Source organism: Pyrus communis, chromosome 6 (genome assembly GCF_041283825.1).
Source record: "Pyrus communis isolate YQ-2024b chromosome 6, ASM4128382v1, whole genome shotgun sequence".
NCBI lineage: Eukaryota > Viridiplantae > Streptophyta > Magnoliopsida > Rosales > Rosaceae > Pyrus > Pyrus communis.
Window position 1 is genome coordinate 1,469,890 of NC_142570.1, and position 19,334 is coordinate 1,489,223.

Here is a 19,334-nt window from a genome sequence, read left to right on the forward strand (position 1 = left end):
AAAAGAGCATGTTTCTTTGTAAGAGTAACATGATCAATCATGTAGTTAGGTTGCCCATTCTTCTTAGTTTTATATCCTTTTGAGTTTAGAAAAATATTCAATTTGGAGTGCCGTGATTACTACCCAATAAATTTTTTTGATTCATTTCACACTGAGCTACAAAAGGAAAAAAGAAAAAAGGTTAGCTGAGAAAGAATCATTCAAACAACCAAGGGGCTAGGGGTACCCCAGTAGTTGGGGCTAATTCTAGACTCTTATTCATACAGCTGATTATGGGTTTGATTCCTGACTCGTGAATCACACAATAATGAACAGAAAGACTAAAATGCTTATATGATTCTTTTCGATCCCTGAAAAGATGGGCTGCCATAGTTTTTGCTACTACCTGATCCCCCTTAAAAAAAATAAATAAATAAAATAAATAACAAACAAAATCACTCACAAAGAAACAACAATGAACTACCAATTTCAAAAAGGGTGTATGTTGATTAGCATTATAGACATGGACCAAAAGCACCCCTAGAATATAAACAACAGCAATTATCCCACCACAATGAAGACAAATCCTTAATAATAGGGATACATGTCGTGTCTCCTAACTAATGACATTTTAACACGTTAAACCCTTCCAAGCCCCTCTATTCATCCACTCTTTTAACTCAATAATATTATTAACTCGATATCTTAATCTAATCACGTATACTAAATTTGACTACCAACCGTATCGGTATTGCAAGTGAATTTCTATAAGCTAAACAATGCTTCCTTCTTTCCAAGTAAACTGAAACATTTGACAAGGAAGCAAGTGAACAAAAGTCTAGAATGGTAATATCGCTTGTAGTCGAACATAAGTCATTTCTTGCCCTTTTTATCTTTACCGGGGTGTAAAAAAGAACCCAAACAAAAGAGCTTTGCAGTTCCTTTAGAAATGTAAGGAGATGGTACATTCAACACAGGACTAACTCGAACTCCGTTGCCGTAATAAGACGATCCATTGTATCCCTTCCTCAACGGCGGCCTCGGCACCAGCGGTGCATGCGGGTTCAACGACGACGATGAAGAAGAAGATGATGAACATGATGCTGACTTCAACATTGAAATATTCGACGTCTGTTTTTGTTTATGAACATCCTTAAAAATAGCCTTTTTCGGATTCGGAGCTGATCCGGTTGAGTTGCTTCTTGACAAGAGTTGCAATGAGCAAAATAAACTTTTCTTGTTTTCTTGATTGAGGCTGGTGCTTCTCTTGATTCCCCAGAAAGATTTCGACTGAGGCTTCTTCTCGAAATGATCGGAACTCGAATCTATATCTTCCTTCGAGTTCTTGCTCTCTTTCTTTGGATTTTGATTGTCATAGATTGGAAGATGACTCGGAAGAGGAGCAGGAGAAGAATAACTTTTGACTTCGCTGTTCGAAACCTTTTCTTTCGGCTGCATAGGGAGGATTACGCCGTGCAAAAACAGCTCGTCGGCGGAGGAAGACTGACGTTCGAAGCTGCTTCTGCTGAAGCTGAACTCAAAGTCACAGTTCATGTCCAAGAGTGATGCGTCTCTCCGACCAACTGGTAGAACATCTGGTTGTCCAAGATCATGGGAGAAAGATAATCTGGGAGGACTAGTTTCTGAGCACATGTTGATTATCTTTGATTGATCAAGGAACTGGTGAGGATGTGTTGGAGCAAAACAATTCGAGTTCTTTAACAAATATCTTCAATCCACACGTTGAGAAGCCGGACGCCAACCTTCGCTTGCCAACACGATGAGCGAGAGGGTATCTGCAAGAAAATACTCTGATGCTCAACTTGCACCAACCTTCGCTTGCCAACACGATGAGCGAGAGGGTATCTGCAAGAAAATACTCCGATTCTCAACTTGCACCAACCTTCGCTTGCCAACAATGAACGAGGAGAAGTACCTGCAAGAAAACACTATGACCTCAAGAATCTTCAGAAGACATTAAGAGTTTAAGAGCTACTTGAAGTTGAAGAATTAATATCGGTATGCCAATGGCATGTGGAAATGGACTGGGATTAGAAGTTTCAACTTATGATGAGGTATTCAAACTTGACATGTTGGGCTGGACTTGGAAGTCAAAAAAGACGAACAAAGAAAAAAAAAGGGCGACTCTTTTAGAGGACGAGTAAAAAACAAAGGCAGCTTTTGGAGCTGCACAAATTTCAAGAACAGTGAGTAAATCTTGGAAATTTCGAAGATTAGAGGATGAATTTCCCAGCTTTTAGTGCTGCTATTGTTATTTGTTCTACAGAGTGGAAACAAAAGGAGACGGTCACATATATATATATATATATGATGAAATTGAGGTTACACCGTAAAATCAATTGTTAATATGAGAAGTAATCCAAGATCATATAAGCATATAGTAAACTTTGTCCTTCACCGATGTGGGATAACTCTCAACATGTCCCCGCATGTGTGGCGGATTTTCAAGCCTACACGTAGACAATAACTGGGTGATGTGGAGCGCGTGTGACCGTTTGCTTCGCACAAGGACAACTCGCTCAGATACCATGATGAAATTAATGTTCCACCATAAAACCATGATGAAATTAATGTTTCACCATAAAACCAATTAGTAATATGAGGAGTAGCCCAATATCATATAAGCACATAGCAAACCTTGTCCCTCACCAATGTGAGACAACTCTCAACACGTCCCCGCGCATGTGGCGGATTTTCAAGCCTACACATGGACAACAATAGGGTGACATGGAGCGCGTCTCAACACGTCCCCGCGCATGTGGCGGATTTTCAAGCCTACACATGGACAACAATAGGGTGACGTGGAGCGCGTGTGACCGTTTAGCTTCACACGAGGGCAACCCGCTCTGATACCATGATGAAATTAAGGTTCTACCATAAAACCAATTAGTAATATAAGGAGTAGCCCAAGATCATATAAGCACATAGCAAACCTTGTCCCTCACCGATGTGGGACAACTCTCAACAATATATATAGGGAAGTGTTATTGGTACTTCAAAATTTTCATTCTACACTCCTCACAAATGTATTTTTTTTTTTTTTCAAATATAGAAAGTTTGGAGTGTAAAATGATAATAACAATTTTCTATATATACATATATATATATATATATATGTATTGGACCGGGAAAAAAAAAATATATATATATATATATATAATGTTATTTTGTTCTTTTTTAAGATGACTGAGGAGAAAAAAATCTCTGCAGCGTTGGATAACTTGTGGGAAGAGAGAAACTACACTGCAAGAAACTACTATTACACTGAGAAAATGAATGACTCTAAAATGAAGAAAGATTTTATGCAACAGGAATGCAATTCTGATGGTTGTTCAGACTAATCAAGTATTATTTCCGAACGCATGACACAGTGACACTTCATAATCCGGTGGAAAGTAAGTTTCTTGTTCGAAAAAGAGGAAGCCAAGCCAAGACTATGAGATTTCTTTAGCTTCTAGTAGTTTTTTTTTTAAAAGCCAGAAGTTAGGGAAGATTAAAGTGGTGAGATGGAGATAAAATGTGAGGTCTGTTCTCAAAATAAGGACAAGGTCTATGTTCCTCTTGGTGTTGCCATGTGTAGACTTTTGGGGTTGCCATCCTAACCACTAAGTAGGCCCTTTTCTTCTTGTTTTCCAAAGTTTCTTTCACTCATAACCTTTCTTGTATAAAGAAAAGCTAATCAAAAGTTTCAATAAGCAAATTAATTGACGCAGCACAAAGCTAAGGATTACAAGCGTAATTCTTTGAAGAATTGAAAGTCTGAAATTCATCAATTTTTGAGAGAAATTCTAAAGGATTGTTTGTCTAAAGATTGAATTGATGAGATTACATAAATAGTCAAACGACTTATAAAGGCACTAACGCAATTCTGGGAAAACTCAAAGGCCTTAGAAAATTAAAAACAACATATATAATTCAGACGGTAATTGAAATGTCTGATTTTTATTACAGAATTTCAAATACTGCTTTGGAATCCTAACAGTATCAGATGGCTAAAATCTATTATATGTCACGACAAAGCCGTGTGTTTGAACGGCAACATCCTTTTCTTTTCAAAAAGGTATCATAGGCGCATATCGGAGCTCAGCCAAATCTGAAAATTTCTATTGTGCCCTTTTTCCTTCCGTCAGTCCATTTCCTCTTCTATCCACTCGACCATTTATTCTACATCATTAATAAGATAAAAGAACATTTTGCCACCACTAATCTTGAAATTTCTCCTCATCCAATCACATCAAAATCTCAAATATTATGTAACCTCGGAAGATATTTTTGTTGGTACAAATTGGAAGCTAGTGAATGGGACTTTGCAACTTCATTGAGATCCTCATGCTTTACGAAATTAGGTTTTATACTGCATGATATTCATAGCAATTTGTAAAACCAATTAAAATCGTGAGTAAATTAGTAATTGCTCAATTTTTTTGTAAAAAATGCAACTAATGAATTTTCGTGAGATCTTGCTCGAGCAAAAGACTTTATAAATCATGTGGAAGCTCATTTACAATTTATTTAGTAAACATAATGCAGTTTATTTTCGTAGCATGAGAATGACTTACATGTAATTGGGACGTCAAGGTTATGATATTCCAAGCTCATTGCTCAACGGCATGTAGGTAAGTGTCATATTGTCATATTAACGTCGTGATTGTAAATAAGTTTATATCCATGAGTCGTGACACAACAAATTATCTCAAAAAATAGGTAAGTTAAAATGCATAATACTGTATAATAGACTGAAAATATTGTCACATTGATGTCGTGATTGTACATAAATTCATTCCCATAAGTCATGACACAACAGATTCTCTCAACCCAGCAAAGATAGGTCCTGACTAAATTTTGTTATTAGATGGGATGATGGGATATAGCATCGTGATAAAACATGGCAGCTACGCTACCGTGACGTACGTGTTGAAGGTAGTTTCGTTTTGTGAACAGATCCTCTCTGAATCCAAACTATCCGGATCCTGCAAACCTCCCTATTATTACTCACCTCCCTTCCCCTCAATTCCCACTGCTTATTTCTCCGACCTTCAACCCCTCCCATTTTCTTCTTCTTCTTCTTTCTTTCGCGAATCTGCTTTGTTAATCGCCACCGGAGAAGAAGGTGACAATATTGAGAGAAAGAGAACGGGTTAGAAAATTAAAGAGGAAGAGCGATCTCAACCGCATAATTTTACAAGAACGGTTGTGTTTTTTTTTAGGAGAACTTAGGTTCTTATTCTTTATTTTTGTTACTCGATTGATTAAAACATTATTCATCTTTAAATTTTGATCAAAGTTCTTAGGTGTTAATAAACATCATTAATTATTTCAATAATAAAATATTTTTTATTTCTAAATATATTCATTTAGTGTTTTTTGAAGGAATATTCATTTAGTGTTAGAAATGTTACATTTGGTATATTTATATTTATGGCTAAATTTTTTATCAATTTTTTTTTAGTTTGGACCCATTTTTAATTTGCAACTTTTTTTTTTAATTGTACCAATTTTCTTTTCAGTTTTCATTTGTACCCATATATTAATTTCTTTTTGTGCCCATTGTACCCATATTTTTAATTTATTTGTACCCATTTTTAATTTTGCTAAATGTACCCATCCTAATTATATGTATTTATTTTATATTTTAAAATATATCAGTAGTTATTTTTTAAAAAAGAATAATTATGTGGGTACATTATTTTTTTGCTATAATTTTGTGAAGAACAATATTACTGTAATATTTATTTTAAGTATATTATCTTTTAAAAAATTTGTTTGAATTTGTTTAAATTTCATAATTTGTGGGACATTAAATGCATAAATGCATGAGTTAAATATCTTAAATGATGTTAAGGATCTCGATTAAAATATTTAAACAAACAAAGTTTCAGTCTGACCATTAGAATGATTAGGAATCGGAACCAAAATGGTCATTTTTTTAATCCCAAAATTCAAAAGATTCGTATTCGAAGAGGATTCTGTTACGTTTTACAATACAAGTGTGACTGAGGTAAGCCAAAAACTTGGCAAAAGATATTCCCGAAATTCAGAAACTCTAATTTATTCAGTAGGATTAAATGCTTATTACTGCACAAATGTCTGGTTACAACTTTACATCAGACGAAAGAACCGACCGACCGACCAACCAAATCTAAATTCTAATCTTTTGCTAAAAAAAAAAAAAAACACTTAAAATTAGATGCTTCCACCATTGGTTTGGCAATTGCAAAACAGATTTGCTAATCATTGAGTAGTTCATGAAACAAAATGTATTTGGTATCCTCCAATCTTTGCATGATAAATTGATAATTGCCTCATTTTTTGCCTTTAATTATTGGATTGGGATGCTACCGACCTTCTCGGCTCTATTTTTTTAGTTTTCCTTTTATCTTGTATTCTGTAATGTTGCTCGGTGATTAGAATCATTTACTTTATAGTTCATCTTTTAAAGATCAGTTGTGCAAAAACAAAAAAAAACAAAATCTGAAATCGTTTAACCGCTCATTTAATGTTGTCAAATCTCAAATTTATACGAAAAACATGTTTTGTCTATTGATTAAATAACCGTTAAATGACTAAACGCTTTTGAATTTAGTTGATTGTTGGCAAAATTGGGCTTTAAATGTAACCTAGAAAACAGACAATTCAGATCATCATGCCATAACACGTGATGAAATAATAATCAAAAAGGTGAACGAGAATATTCAAATAAGAATGTGAAAGATAAAAAAAAAAAAAAATGTACGAATAACACAATCCTTAAAATAAAACTCATATGAGCAGGACAAGGATGATTATATATTTACCTCAGATGGGCCCATAATTTTATTTAGTAGCATGAGCTGTAATTATGTCAAAGCAGAGAGTAGGCGATGACTTGGTACACAGGACTGACTAAGCATTAATAGTAAAGAATAATAGGGTTTGTTGAAACTTTGAGATCGAAAGATACTTTAAATTATTGAGGTGGTGATGCCATACCATTACGATCAAAGATTTTGGATTGACCATGGCCTAGTACAATTGACTGGGTTAGGTTAGGTTAGGTTTGGGTGCACATAATATTCATGCACTCTTTCGATTCTAAAAAGTTTAAGGAGGAGAAGAGGCTACCCATTTCAAGGTCAATGCATATACTAAACCTCTTTGAGGATTTACAGAGGGTGTTTTAACCTCTTTTTTAGTTTTTATAGATCGCCTATTAAGAAAGTGTTGGCAGCAAGACTTAAACCTAAACTTTAATCTAACAAAGAGAACGATCCTTATTAACTTAACCAACCTTCGTTGGCAATAGTCTTGCACTCTCATTTGTAGACATGCACTCAATCTTCTCATAAATTATTGAGAGTTAATTAAACATTGCATCCGCTAATCCTTATATAATAGTTTAATACACCTTTGCTTGCAAGGATGTGTTTGTCCTTCTCAAAAAGTTTTCATTGACGTGAGAGTTAATGTTTGTTGTGTGCTCAAGTGAGACCTTTTGTCACCATGCATTTAGAAAGCGTTTAATTTCTCTTGCTTCTTGATGCTGTAACGTTTAAAATTATCAGATTTTTGAGCTTCTATTAGGATATTCTTGAATAAACATGTTTGTTGGACATTGTTGACCTTTTATTTTTTTTCAACATTATTGACCTTCGACTCCACATATAATAAGCAAGGACTCCATTTTTAAGTAAAAGGGTTAGCTTAAAAATGGTATTATGGATAAGATCAAACTTTAAGCTAAGCCCTCACTGTCCATGTAGGTCCATTCGAGCAATTTTCTTATACTTTGAATAACCTAATAGTTTATGAATTGCAACATGCTATTGTTTAGTTAAGGCTGAAAATACAGGTTGAGTTAGTGAAGACAGTGTAGCCGCTCTCTTAAAGTCAAGTTCGAATTTCGCTTTCCGTGACTTAAAGAGTAGATTAGATGAGCAAAACCTTAAGGCATGGAGGAGGGTTGGGAGTAGGGACCCATAAGGTTCGAACTCTTTCCACCTCGTAGAGGACATACAATCCATATGTGGTAACTGGCCATGTGACCAGTCTCCTTTGTCACTCTTTAGGGTGGATGATTAAGATGCAGAGACTTGCCCACAACTACCACAATGGTGATAAACCACTCATTGTGCATATATATGGGACCAACTTGACCCACTTGGACTTGGTATGTTGCTGGATCAGTGTTCAACAATGGTGTGTGACATTAGAATACTCGATGGGTACACGGAGCTACTTCAACATAGACAAGGTATCCTAAACCTATCAAGCATTGTTGACGTTTTTAGCGAGTTCACATAACGTCGCATGATTGGTTTAGGACAATGGCACTTAGGCATCCCGGTTTCATCTTAAGCCGTCCTGATTGATGATCAAATTATAGGTAAGGGTATAGACATAAACCTTATCCCATCACAAATTGCTATGTAATTTAGGTATGTTGGTTTGTGATACCGTCACAATAACATGTGATCGAAGTTATGTTTGCTTGTGGACCCACAACTAAGCAATCATCATATCACCAGCTTCATGTAAAAGGAAATTATAAAGGGACCGACTTATGAGGAATCGTTTGTATCGTATGGTTTGCCGGTACCCAGTTCAAGATGCTTTTCTTTCATTGAAAATGGTCAAGAAAAAAAAGGGGAGATAATGTAATCCTCAAGGCCCATTCCTTGAGAGTTAGAGAGTAAAGACGTTTTTCCGGTAACCCTAATCGTCGTCAGTGACCCTTATTTCCTTCACATAAAATGAAAACGATTAGGGTTACCGAAAAATTCAGGTGAACATGTACATCAAAGACAAACAGTTATAGCTCTCTAGACGAGCATATCTTAAAGACCTCATATCGATAACAAAACCAGTAAAACGCAAGTCACTCTCGCAACACTCTTCGACTCAATGCTTAATTACTTAGTCATCCGTCCTTGGGAAACAATCGACAAATGATAAAAACAGTTCCCAAGTCTTCCCAATTCAAGCCATGCCTGGCAACATTTCATTCTTTACACACAGAAAAGAATACTTGTACATACGACGGTATGAACAATTGCAGGAATGAAGGTGAGCCATCTGAATACCGTTTGTCTAACTATCGAAGATCAATAACGTCAAACTTTAGATTGGGGTTCATATAAACATCTGCACAGGTCTTGTAAATGGGTCCACCATCAGGTGGCTGATCATGTGGATGAAAACCACGGTGCTGGCACTGTCTAATGACCGACATGCCACCTGGGTTTGTCAATCGGAAAATGCCATGGGTTCTGTACATGTGAAAAAACAAAAGCTAATGTACCAAAAATAATGTACGGCAAGCAAAAATCATTCCTACGGTCACACCACCAATAATGCAAGACATTCAAGGAGATGTGATCGATCTTTTACCTTGAGCCACCTTGTGGTGCCATGACAATTGCAACAGCTTCCGGCAACATAATCTGAACATGGAATAAGCATTTGTGTAAACCACGGTTTTATAATTTTGTACATTAACATCTTAGCTTCTGTCTATCAAAATAAACTCACATCCTCTAAGCACTTAAAAATGGTTTCCAACTGACACAAAGAAAGCTATGCGTAGATGATAAAAGGCATTCACCTGATATGAATAATGGGTATGGAGATCAATCGACGACATGAAACAGGACTGTGTAGGATGCGTCTGAAAATTGTGCCATAATGAACAATTGAATGGTCAGCATAATGATTGGAAATAAAGAAAATCCCAGGGTAAACTTTAAGCATATATAGATTAGGCATTGAAACAGATGCAACTACAGACATGCTTTTGAGCATATTACATTTACATATTATTATCCTTTAAATGAAACCAAAAGCTACAGAAGTGTAACTCTTTTTGCAAAATCACAACCAAATCAAATATGAAACTAGCTTTCATCCATGAATCAGAGGAAGATCAAAGCATGATGTTTTAATCAGTGATTGAAGCACAAATTACTCACATGTATCCAGCCAAGAGGAAAGAGAGATTGTTTATCCTGAACTTCAAATATTTCCTCTTCATTCGTGGCCTGACACTGTTAAAAAAAATGTATATTGGACAAGAGTTATATCACCAGGCCAAGTATACTGATATATGTGAGGCAAAAACATGAAATAGTACAAAAGGCACAAAACTGCCATACCGAATTCGCGGTTGACTCCTGTTTAGGTATGATGAGAGCCGTAACATAAAACTTTCTGTTTTTCTGACAAATGGAAATATTAAAACATTAGCATCTTAAGAAGTCAAAGACTTTGAACGGTAAATTAGTTATGCAGTCTTACTAGTGAGCCTCCTAGGATGCCACACGTCTCCAAGCTCTTATCAGTATTTGACTTAGCCAGCTTCATGAAATGCTCCATCATTGTCGTTGACTGCAAAAAGAAACAAATTATTAGGTAAAGGGAGCACCTACAGATTCTTGTCAATGTGATTGATTTTCCGCGTACATGACCGAATAATTATCAAAAGTTTTTATCATCAGAAAGATCTTGCATTTAAAAGTTTCTAGTTTCTGTTCCTGACAAACAGCTGAATGCCCAAAAAGGAAGAAAATACAGTAAACATTAAAGAACTTGTCATGAATCTTACAATGTGTAATTGCAAGGGAGATTCAGCACGAAGAAGTTCATCCGATGAGAGAGTCTCTAGTCCACATTCTACCTCCGACACTTTAGGTGAAACTGCTGGAATCAAGTCTTGTACTTCCGCAAGAACAGGAGGAGGAGAAGGCTGTCTGATAAGTTTTGTATGATCAGGAGTTTCTGTTGAATCGAAAGAAATGAGGGAGCAAAGTTCCTCTGTAAAATCCTTCTGGCCACCATCAGTAGTCTGGGTAAGAATTGGTTCCAAACTTGACCTTTCAGGTTCCAAGTCGCTAGCATCCTTTATATCTGTCTTTTCCTCTTTTTTACTTGTATGTTCATCTTCTATGGACTGTCCCATGCTGTTTGCCCTGAAAACTTATCAGATGCATATATAAAGCTACAAACTCTTACGAAACAGAAGTAAATATATCATGGAATGAGAACTGCCTGGATTGTTTAGTATCAGGACCAAAAAAGAACTTCAGAAAGTTGACCAGGAGACATACCTTGGGATTTCAATAGGAGTCAAGTCTAATATACTTGGATAGCGAACCTGCAATTTAAGAGAAAAGTGAACATTTTTTTTTTCTACTTTGAACCAAAAACAATAGTCAGATACCATCATACCCCTATATCACTTCTAGGTGGCTGCCACTGTCCACTAAGGCCATTTGGGCCCAAAATAGAATGTCTGGAAAGAGTTTCCTCATTTGGACGTGGAACTATGGATCTACAAAAAGCAAACAAGCAAGGGCAATCAAGACCAGGAGCTTTTCATTATACCAAACTTAACTCATTTTCTCACTGTCCCATACAGTACGTGTGTGGTAAATATGCGACAAGTTTCGAGACAGAAAGCAGAAACAAAAAGAAGGTTCAAACACAATGACATAGTAGCAAACTTCACATGCAGAATAATCTTTCCCTCAGACAAGATGGCTCTCAAAATAAATTTTTTTGTTCTAATAAATATTCAGCTAGAAATGTTTTTTAAAATCCACATGTACATAAAAGGGTGGAAGCAGTGTATGTATAATACTATAATTATCTCAATTCAAGAAATCCTCAAATTACCCTCTCATGGAAGTAAACTAGAGTTTGTGCGTAAAGCATGTAGGGCATATTCTTAGTTTTTTTAATAAGAATATATAGGAGACACCTTTGTAAAGTAAATAAATACTTACAGTTTGCGAAATTGATCCTCCAAAGGCTTGGCATAGGAAAATTGATGAGACCTCGGAGGCTGATAGACAAGTTCTCTTGCAGCTGATCTTGCCGCCTGTCATACATAGAATAGCATAAGGAAAAATTGTTTCAACAGTACACGTATAATAGTGGCAGTCGGAAAATGAAAGAAGAAGCAAAGTATAAGGAAAAAATGACACTGGCAGGCAACAAGGTCAAAGAACGAAAATTGAGATCAGTAGTTTCCACTTTTTTCATATGATACGTCTAATGTCCGTTAGCATGACAAAGCAGTAAGCACTAACTGTACCTTGGTTGCATCATAGCTAATCAACGATTGCTTCTTGAGAGGAGAAACCACAAAATCAATCTGGTTATTATGGCTCCACCCGTTGTTAAATTTTCCGTTTATCCTGTTAAATTCATTGTTCTTAAGTATCGCAGCTGGCTTAAGCTTTTGTTTCACTGCTGGCTTGAGCTCCTCGAGCTCATTCAGAGCATCAAACAATTTCTAGAGCAAAAAACAAAAGTTATATTGTGCACAAAAACAGAATAATAAAAACAACTTTTATTATGAATTAAAGATGAAATGACAACATTACCGTTTTCAAGAAACCCTTCTCTCCTTGAACAGATGCTCTATAGTCACGATGACGCGGTATTGTCTCAGAGACCAAACTGACGTAGAAAACCAAAAAGTTTCACCATTACTTTTAAACATTTTTGCATATCTCCACACACACATTCTGTGTATACTTTTGACCTACTTCATATAACCTAGCTGACTGTATAATTAATTGACTGGTGCTTACGTACGTACCTTGAAAACCTTAGTAGCATAATATATAGGTCTATAATATTCTTCTCTTGTCGGAAAATGTCAGCCTACAATTGAACAATTTTTTTATGAGCTGAAACGACATTCTAAAACAAAAACAAGAAACTAAACTAGGGGGAAAATACATATTAATCATTTTCTAGTAATATAAAAGAGGCAACGATGTTAAAGGAACAACTAAACATCAATATCACAATGTATTACGAAAAAGTAACTGCAAAATTTAGCGAAAAATACACTTCAATATACATTATAGCGGCAATGGATATGGCACGTAAGGAGGACATCTGTTATGTTATCAGAATATGAATGCACAAGATGAGATGCATTGGCACCAGAATAGCAAGCTCTATATAATTAAGCTGAAGTTATCACATCCCTTTAGCTGCAATTCACGACGCAACTGATACATTCCTATAATTTGAGTGAGTCAAACACCGAACAATAACAACAGCAGCAAAGCCTTTTCCCACTAAGTGGGGTCAGCTGTACGAATTCTAGGACGCCACTGTGCCCGGTTTTGTGTTAAACACCGAAACTGTCTAAAATATTGCTTTTGCTTTACTGCATTCGATTTATTTATGTAGTTATTTCCTACTTGAATGATAATGATGATCCGTACAAGTGATCAAATTCGTTGTGTTTGTTCTTCTTCTGTTAATCGTACTGATCCTTCGGGTCCTATCAATCGCAAGCTACCAATTTGAATTCTTGAAATCCTTAGTAAACCCTAATGATCTATACAAGATATTTCAGCTTGTGAAACTCAAATTACCAATAATTCCATCTAAATAATCCATATAAAAAGGCGCGCTCATACAGAGCACCAACAGTCAAAATTCCACTTCCAAAATAAGCTAATTAACAAATAAATTCAAAATTCCCATCATAAATTCAAAATTAATGAAACTTTAATTAACAAAATTGCTGAAAAATTAAGGAGAAGGAGAGAGTGAAGTGAAACCTGCTTGAGGACATTATTGGCGATCCGAAAGTAGATACGCAGCGGAATCCGATTGTCGACATCGAGTCGCTGGGCACTCGCGGCAACGTTGATCCTATCGGAGGAAGACGACGACCTCATCTTCTAATTTTACCAATTTTTTCTTTCTTTCTACACATGCAACATCCTCTGCGATCGAGGGTTTACTCGCTCCGATGCCTGCTTCTGAGTTCTGAGCATGGAAGCCCGGGGCAAGGTCGGCAACGGCGGCTTCGTAACCAGAGAAAAGAGAGGGTGGAAAAACCGAGAAAGGGTGCGTACAAGGAGGTAATTTTAACTCTTTCGCGGGTGTAAATTGGGAAACATGAAAAAAATTGAGGGAATTGAATTACAAGCCAACTATTGAGGCTCTTATACTAATCCGTAATAAAATTATGCGAAAATGTATCGAAGAAGAATTGTATTCATTATAAAACAGAATTAGATTTTATGTTAAAATTGTTTACTAATCCATTTAGAATCATAATAAGAATGATGTAGTTCCATATGAGTTGTTTTATGATTCACTTGAAAGGAATTAATGAACTTAATTATTAAATTACTCTAATAATAGAATTTTTTTTAGAGAGTTGCTAGACTCACCCCGTTATCTTATTTCCCTATCATGTTATATTTACATCCATTATAAAAAGTTAAAAAAAATTAAAATGTTATTTTCCCACCCACTATTATTCCAAAAATAACCCTATATATAATTAGAGATAAATTTCTCTTAAGAAAAGAATATAAACAAATAATATTACTCTCTTCTAAAAGCCAGAAAAAAAAATAAAATAAAATAAACCGAGGTCTTCTAATCTTCAGCCTACACATTTGGTCAGGATTGAAAATGGAGAAGCTTACTCAAGTCCGAACCCATGTTTTAACTTCTTTCAGCAGTTTACTTTGTCTTGCAATATGTTTGTCTTTAAAAGTCGATTTGCACTTGGTATGAACAGGATGATGCCTTTTTGTATTGTCATATACACATTAAAAAACAAATTTACTGTATGACAGTAGTATGCAACAATTGAAGGTTAATTCGGCTTCAATTCTAACTTAAAGGGAGAGAGAGGTGGTGCTTGTGGTAAGTACGGGCTAATGAAAAATCAACCACGCTTACCGCTGTTTAGGTTTTCAATTCTAAATCAACCACGCCTACAGCAGTATGCAACAAATTTACCCTTACCTAATGAACGATGTCAGCAGAGCTATGCTTCAATTCCAGAAATTCTCATTAAAAATCAAATTGCACCCTAATCTAATGCAAATTCAAATAAAAAGTCACATAGCTATGCTTCAATTGTACGATGTCAGCAAATCAAGATGACCCACATAAAATTATCTTTTATGTCTTCGACAAAAACATAATCATCTACTTCTTCCATAAAAACGTCATCTTCTAAGTTCATTCTTTTTGCTTTATCTGAATAATTTTGCTCTCTGAATGAAAGGAGATGGGAAGGATGAGTTAGGGTTTAAGGGAGACAAATTTTCTAAGCGTGAGAGTTATCACGTCCAAACTTTTCTTTTTCTTTTTTATATAAAAAAAAATAGTAATGTAAAAGGGATAACTAAGGTCCTTATTAGTTATTTTACAAATGGACAAATTTGTAATTAAAAAATTCATTAAAATGTGGGTGGGAAGATAAGACATTGGGGTGGGAATAACAGCTCTCTTTTCTTTATCAATTAAAAGAGAGTAAAAAGACTATTTAGTCTTCTATCACAATAAAAAAAAATTAAGGGCAGTAATGTAATTCGACAGAACAAAATTTTGCAAAAATAAAAAAAACAAAAAAAAAAAGAGTGAAAAGACTATTTCTTTGATTGATAGTTTAAAAATAATAAATTCTGTATTCAATTCCATTATTATTTTAGGTTAACCAAACAAGAAAATTCACAAATTTTAAAAAATAAAATTTCATCATTTCAATTTCCGTCATTTTAATATTTTTTAATAATCTTAAATTTATTCGTCCAAACATAGTGTAAGATTATTTTTATTAGAAATGTGTTAAAAATTTAGGGTCTGTTTGATATCCAACTTGAGGCGTAACTCAAAATTTTGTTTTTTTTTTTCCTAAAAACATGTGTTTTGATTTAAAAATTTTAAATTCAAAACCTTGTTTAACATGCAACTTCTCAACCAACAAGATCCTCTCTGGATCCTCATTGTACATCGTACGATCAGATTTTATCAAGTACTGTTTATGTTTATTTTTAAATAAAAATATTTAAAATGATTTCTGACTGCACGATGTACGATAAAATGACATAATTTACGGATTCCAAGGATCCTCACAAAGAGAATCCGACGAGGATTCGGACTCATTTCTCAAAACTAATTCAAAACAGGAAAAAATCAAACGCCCAGGCCAGACCAATTTCCCAACCACCGCAGCAGTCCTTGGCAACCCCTTTTGCTATTTATCGACTCCTTCCTCCAAATTCGCTTTGACAGACCAAGGCTGGTCATGTCGGCAATCTCAAATTTGAGATCCAATGACCCCCAAAACCAATGACTATTCGTTGTTGTCGATTTATCTCGGCCGGAGGAAAAAGGATTAAGGTGGTGACTATGGTGGATGCAAGTGGGAAGAGATTGAAGAAGCAATAGAGAAGAGAGCATCAAGAGAGAGAGAGAGAGAGAGGGGGGGGGGAGTGAATGGTAGGGAGTGGGTGGTGAATCCCAAAAAAATAAAAAGTCTTAAAAGACACTTTTTGTGTTGAACAATACTTGACTACTAAAAAATGAGTAGGAACTCTTACTCAAAACTCTTGGTATTTTAATCACAGAACTTTGTGCTTATTATCAAAACCGTTTATAGTATGAATCACACTATAAAGATCATCTCTACAAAAAAAAAAATTAAAACTAAGATCGTTTAGTCAATCTATTATAGTAAATACATAGAATATTTATAATACTTTTACCAAGACCGTTCATTTGTTTTTAAAAATATTGGATCCAAATCGAATACCAAACGGGCTCTTAATAATTCAAGTAATTCTTGAAAAATTAGTTGTTTGTTGTAAAAATTAAGTTTTGGTCGAAAGGAACTGTTGTAAACTTCGTTTTTAGAAGGGACAAAGGAGAGAGGGTGGCCGGCTAAACAAGAGAGAGAAGGGATTGAGAAATTTCAAGCATAATTAAGTTTGGAGTTATCCTTGACGATGTCGTTACTTGGTTTCACTATTACAAAGATGACGAGGGTGGTGAAGGCTAATTCAAATGTTTGTTTATGTTGAATTTTAAGCATCCGTGACGCTGTTTTTTTTATATCTAAGTTCTGTCTCAAGTAATTATTTTTTTTATCGAGTTCCACATCATCAGCGTACTTCTTCTAGCTAAGACCTTGTATTTTACAAGTAGTTTGAGTTGGTATTTGTAAGACATTTTGTTTTATATCCCTAGGCAGCTGTTTTAAACTAAAACTAAGCGCCAACAACTTCCTTGGCTCCAAATTTATGCGTTCATGGGACTTTGCTCCAGTTTCTGCGTCTGCCTAGAGGGGCTGAGAGCCGGCTCCGACGATGCCGCAGACGGAGTTGACTCGTTCAACCTCTTCTTCGACCTCCAGGCGCTGCAAATCGCCACCGGGTTCTTCTCCGAGCTCAACAAACTCGGCCACGGAGGATTCGGCCCCGTTTACAAGGTACGTACGGACTCGTAAATCGCTAGCTTGATCAGGGCCAATCCTGGAAGTTTAAGTAAATCACGTCTTTTCTTCAAATGGTAGATTGCTAAGTGTATGAGTATTTTTTTTTTTCCAATATAAGCGATAGTTTATACTAAATTAACTATAGGATAGAGAATTCGAACTTTAGTGCAAAGGGTACCACATTGCTCGAGCAAGCTTTGCTAAGCTCATGTTTGCTGTAATGTATAAGAGTTGAGAAGTAAACCTACCCGTAGTTTAGATGTAAGTGGAGCTTAACGCAGACATGAGCGTACTAACATTAGAAGTGGATGCGCTCCCCTATGCACATAATTTGAATCATCTCCCGTAGTTTATATTACATTAAATTGAATATCGTCCTTAAAAAAAGTTGTGATCTTTAAAATACCACTTATTTCTATTTTCTTCGGATTGTTGAGTATTTATCTTCCTTGTATGGACTATGCAGGGCTTGATGCCAAATTGTCAAGAAATAGCTGTAAAGAAGCTTTCGTTAGGTTCCCGGCAGGGAGCTAGAGAATTCACCAACGAGGTGAAACTGTTACTGAGAGTTCAACACAAGAATTTGATCACGTTATTGGGATGTTGTGTAGAAGGGCCTGAGAAGATGTTGGTTTACGAGTATCTCCCAAACAAAAGCCTCGATTACTTTCTTTTCGGTTTGTTGCTCTTCCCTACTTTGAATTTATATGTGTTCATCTCGGCATCAGAGTGAATTTGAATGGATTACTTCATTTGGTTAAACCCGAAACTTTCAGATAAACAGAAATCTGGAAGCTTGGATTGGACGACAAGGTTTCAGGTGATTATGGGCGTGGCAAGAGGACTTCTCTACCTTCATGAAGAGGCCCCGGAAAGAATCATTCACAGGGACATCAAAGCTAGTAATATATTACTAGATGAGAAGCTGAACCCGAAAATCTCGGATTTTGGCTTAGCAAGACTCTTTCCTGGGGAGGACACTCATATCAATACATTTCGGATTTCTGGCACTCAGTGAGTAGTCTCTTTTCTTCGCTTCTTTTACCCCTTATGCCATACAAAGTTTTAACCATTTCATCCCACTCGTCCAAGAGCAATGAAAAACGGAATTGAGTGAATTCTTTTGTTGAATGCAGTGGTTATATGGCTCCTGAATATGCAACGCATGGATATTTATCAGTGAAGACGGATGTTTTCAGTTACGGAGTCTTGGTGTTAGAGATCATCAGTGGGAGAAAGAACCACGATGGGCAGCTCGAAAGAGAAAAGGCCGACCTCTTGAGCTATGTATGTTACTTATGTGGAAAGTTTTGTTGCAAATTATGCAAACCACAAATCAAAATATGATCCCTCGATAGTGTGACTAAGTTACTAACTATACTTGATACCCCTGCAAATTTAGGGAATACCGAAACTGATTCTTGTTATCGAATGATCCTGTGGATTCTTAGTTAGCGTGTAATGCATAGCGCAGTTTATCTAATAGGACTACTTCTTAACGAACTCTAACCTAAGTAATCATTACAGGTGTTATCGTCCAATGCTCATGCAGTTTTTTTTTTCCTTTTTTTTTTTTTTTCTGTTGAAATATGTGCTCAGTCAATTCATATAACCCTCACTTTCCTTCGCTCTCTTCCGCAGACATGGATGCTGCATCAAGGAGGGAAAGCATTGGACCTGGACCCAAATCTGGCCAGGTGCAATCCCGTTGAGGCAGCAATGTGCATTCAGCTAGGACTTCTATGTTGTCAAGCAAGTGTTGCAGAAAGGCCAGACATGAAATCCATCTATCTCATGTTTTCGAGCGATTCATTTACTTTGCCGAGCCCAGGTAAACCTGGACTTCAGGGCCGTAGAGGATGTTGGACAACCAGCCCTACCTCCGCTTTTACCAACGTTACTAATGCCAGTAGTCGCGGGAGCAGTTTTGTTGAGGAACATTCTAGAAATACGATGTCTCATTCTTCTATCGACGAAGGTAGATGATTAATAGTAACCTTCATTTGTAATTCAATTGTGTTGTGAGCTCCATTTTTGTGATGTAAAATGATAGTGTAGGAGAATCGGTTTAGGATTCTGTTGGGCTAGGTTA

The 19,334-nt window shown here is 36.0% G+C and overlaps 3 protein-coding genes across 4 annotated transcripts; 1 reads left to right on the forward strand and 2 right to left on the reverse strand.

Annotated features, from left to right (window-relative positions):
- Positions 1-445: 445 nt before the first annotated feature.
- Positions 446-1,783, reverse strand: LOC137710237 (uncharacterized). Its single transcript, XM_068449171.2, has one exon. It carries the CDS (start codon positions 1,630-1,632, stop codon positions 853-855), a length of 780 nt encoding a protein of 259 aa, XP_068305272.2. The 5' UTR covers positions 1,633-1,783; the 3' UTR covers positions 446-852.
- Positions 1,784-8,843: 7,060 nt separating this feature from the next.
- Positions 8,844-14,000, reverse strand: LOC137710463 (AMSH-like ubiquitin thioesterase 1). Of its 2 annotated transcripts, none has more exons than XM_068449485.2 (14): positions 13,560-14,000; positions 12,578-12,642; positions 12,360-12,435; positions 12,068-12,268; positions 11,757-11,851; positions 11,200-11,302; positions 11,079-11,125; positions 10,577-10,940; positions 10,270-10,359; positions 10,128-10,190; positions 9,945-10,019; positions 9,581-9,643; positions 9,367-9,419; positions 8,844-9,245 (listed from the first exon to the last, which is right to left on the reverse strand). In XM_068449485.2, exons 1-14 carry the CDS (start codon positions 13,677-13,679, stop codon positions 9,071-9,073), a joined length of 1,590 nt encoding a protein of 529 aa, XP_068305586.1. In that variant the 5' UTR covers positions 13,680-14,000; the 3' UTR covers positions 8,844-9,070. The 2 variants fall into 2 exon arrangements, with proteins under 2 accessions (XP_068305586.1, XP_068305587.1); XM_068449486.2 differs by having other exon boundaries at positions 10,577-10,931; positions 13,560-13,923.
- A 3,029-nt stretch (positions 14,001-17,029) lies between these two features.
- On the forward strand, positions 17,030-19,318 carry LOC137710413 (cysteine-rich receptor-like protein kinase 10). The gene is made up of 5 exons (XM_068449423.2): positions 17,030-17,236; positions 17,709-17,919; positions 18,019-18,256; positions 18,379-18,529; positions 18,884-19,318. Exons 1-5 carry the CDS (start codon positions 17,057-17,059, stop codon positions 19,226-19,228), a joined length of 1,125 nt encoding a protein of 374 aa, XP_068305524.2. The 5' UTR covers positions 17,030-17,056; the 3' UTR covers positions 19,229-19,318.
- The last annotated feature ends 16 nt before the right edge of the window (positions 19,319-19,334 follow it).

Excerpts from the sequence above, each read along its gene's own strand:
- LOC137710237 (XM_068449171.2), bottom strand. The coding sequence starts at position 1,632 with ATGTGCTCAGAAACTAGTCCTCCCAGATTATCTTTCTCCCATGATCTT.
- LOC137710463 (XM_068449485.2), bottom strand. The coding sequence starts at position 13,679 with ATGAGGTCGTCGTCTTCCTCCGATAGGATCAACGTTGCCGCGAGTGCC. Across the intron at positions 11,852-12,067 it reads TTAGCTATGATGCAACCAAG|GCGGCAAGATCAGCTGCAAG; the intron begins GTACAGTTAGTG and ends TATGTATGACAG. Across the intron at positions 9,420-9,580 it reads ATACCCATTATTCATATCAG|ATTATGTTGCCGGAAGCTGT; the intron begins GTGAATGCCTTT and ends TTCCATGTTCAG.
- LOC137710413 (XM_068449423.2), top strand. The coding sequence starts at position 17,057 with ATGGGACTTTGCTCCAGTTTCTGCGTCTGCCTAGAGGGGCTGAGAGCC. Across the intron at positions 17,237-17,708 it reads GATTCGGCCCCGTTTACAAG|GGCTTGATGCCAAATTGTCA; the intron begins GTACGTACGGAC and ends TGGACTATGCAG. Across the intron at positions 17,920-18,018 it reads CCTCGATTACTTTCTTTTCG|ATAAACAGAAATCTGGAAGC; the intron begins GTTTGTTGCTCT and ends CGAAACTTTCAG.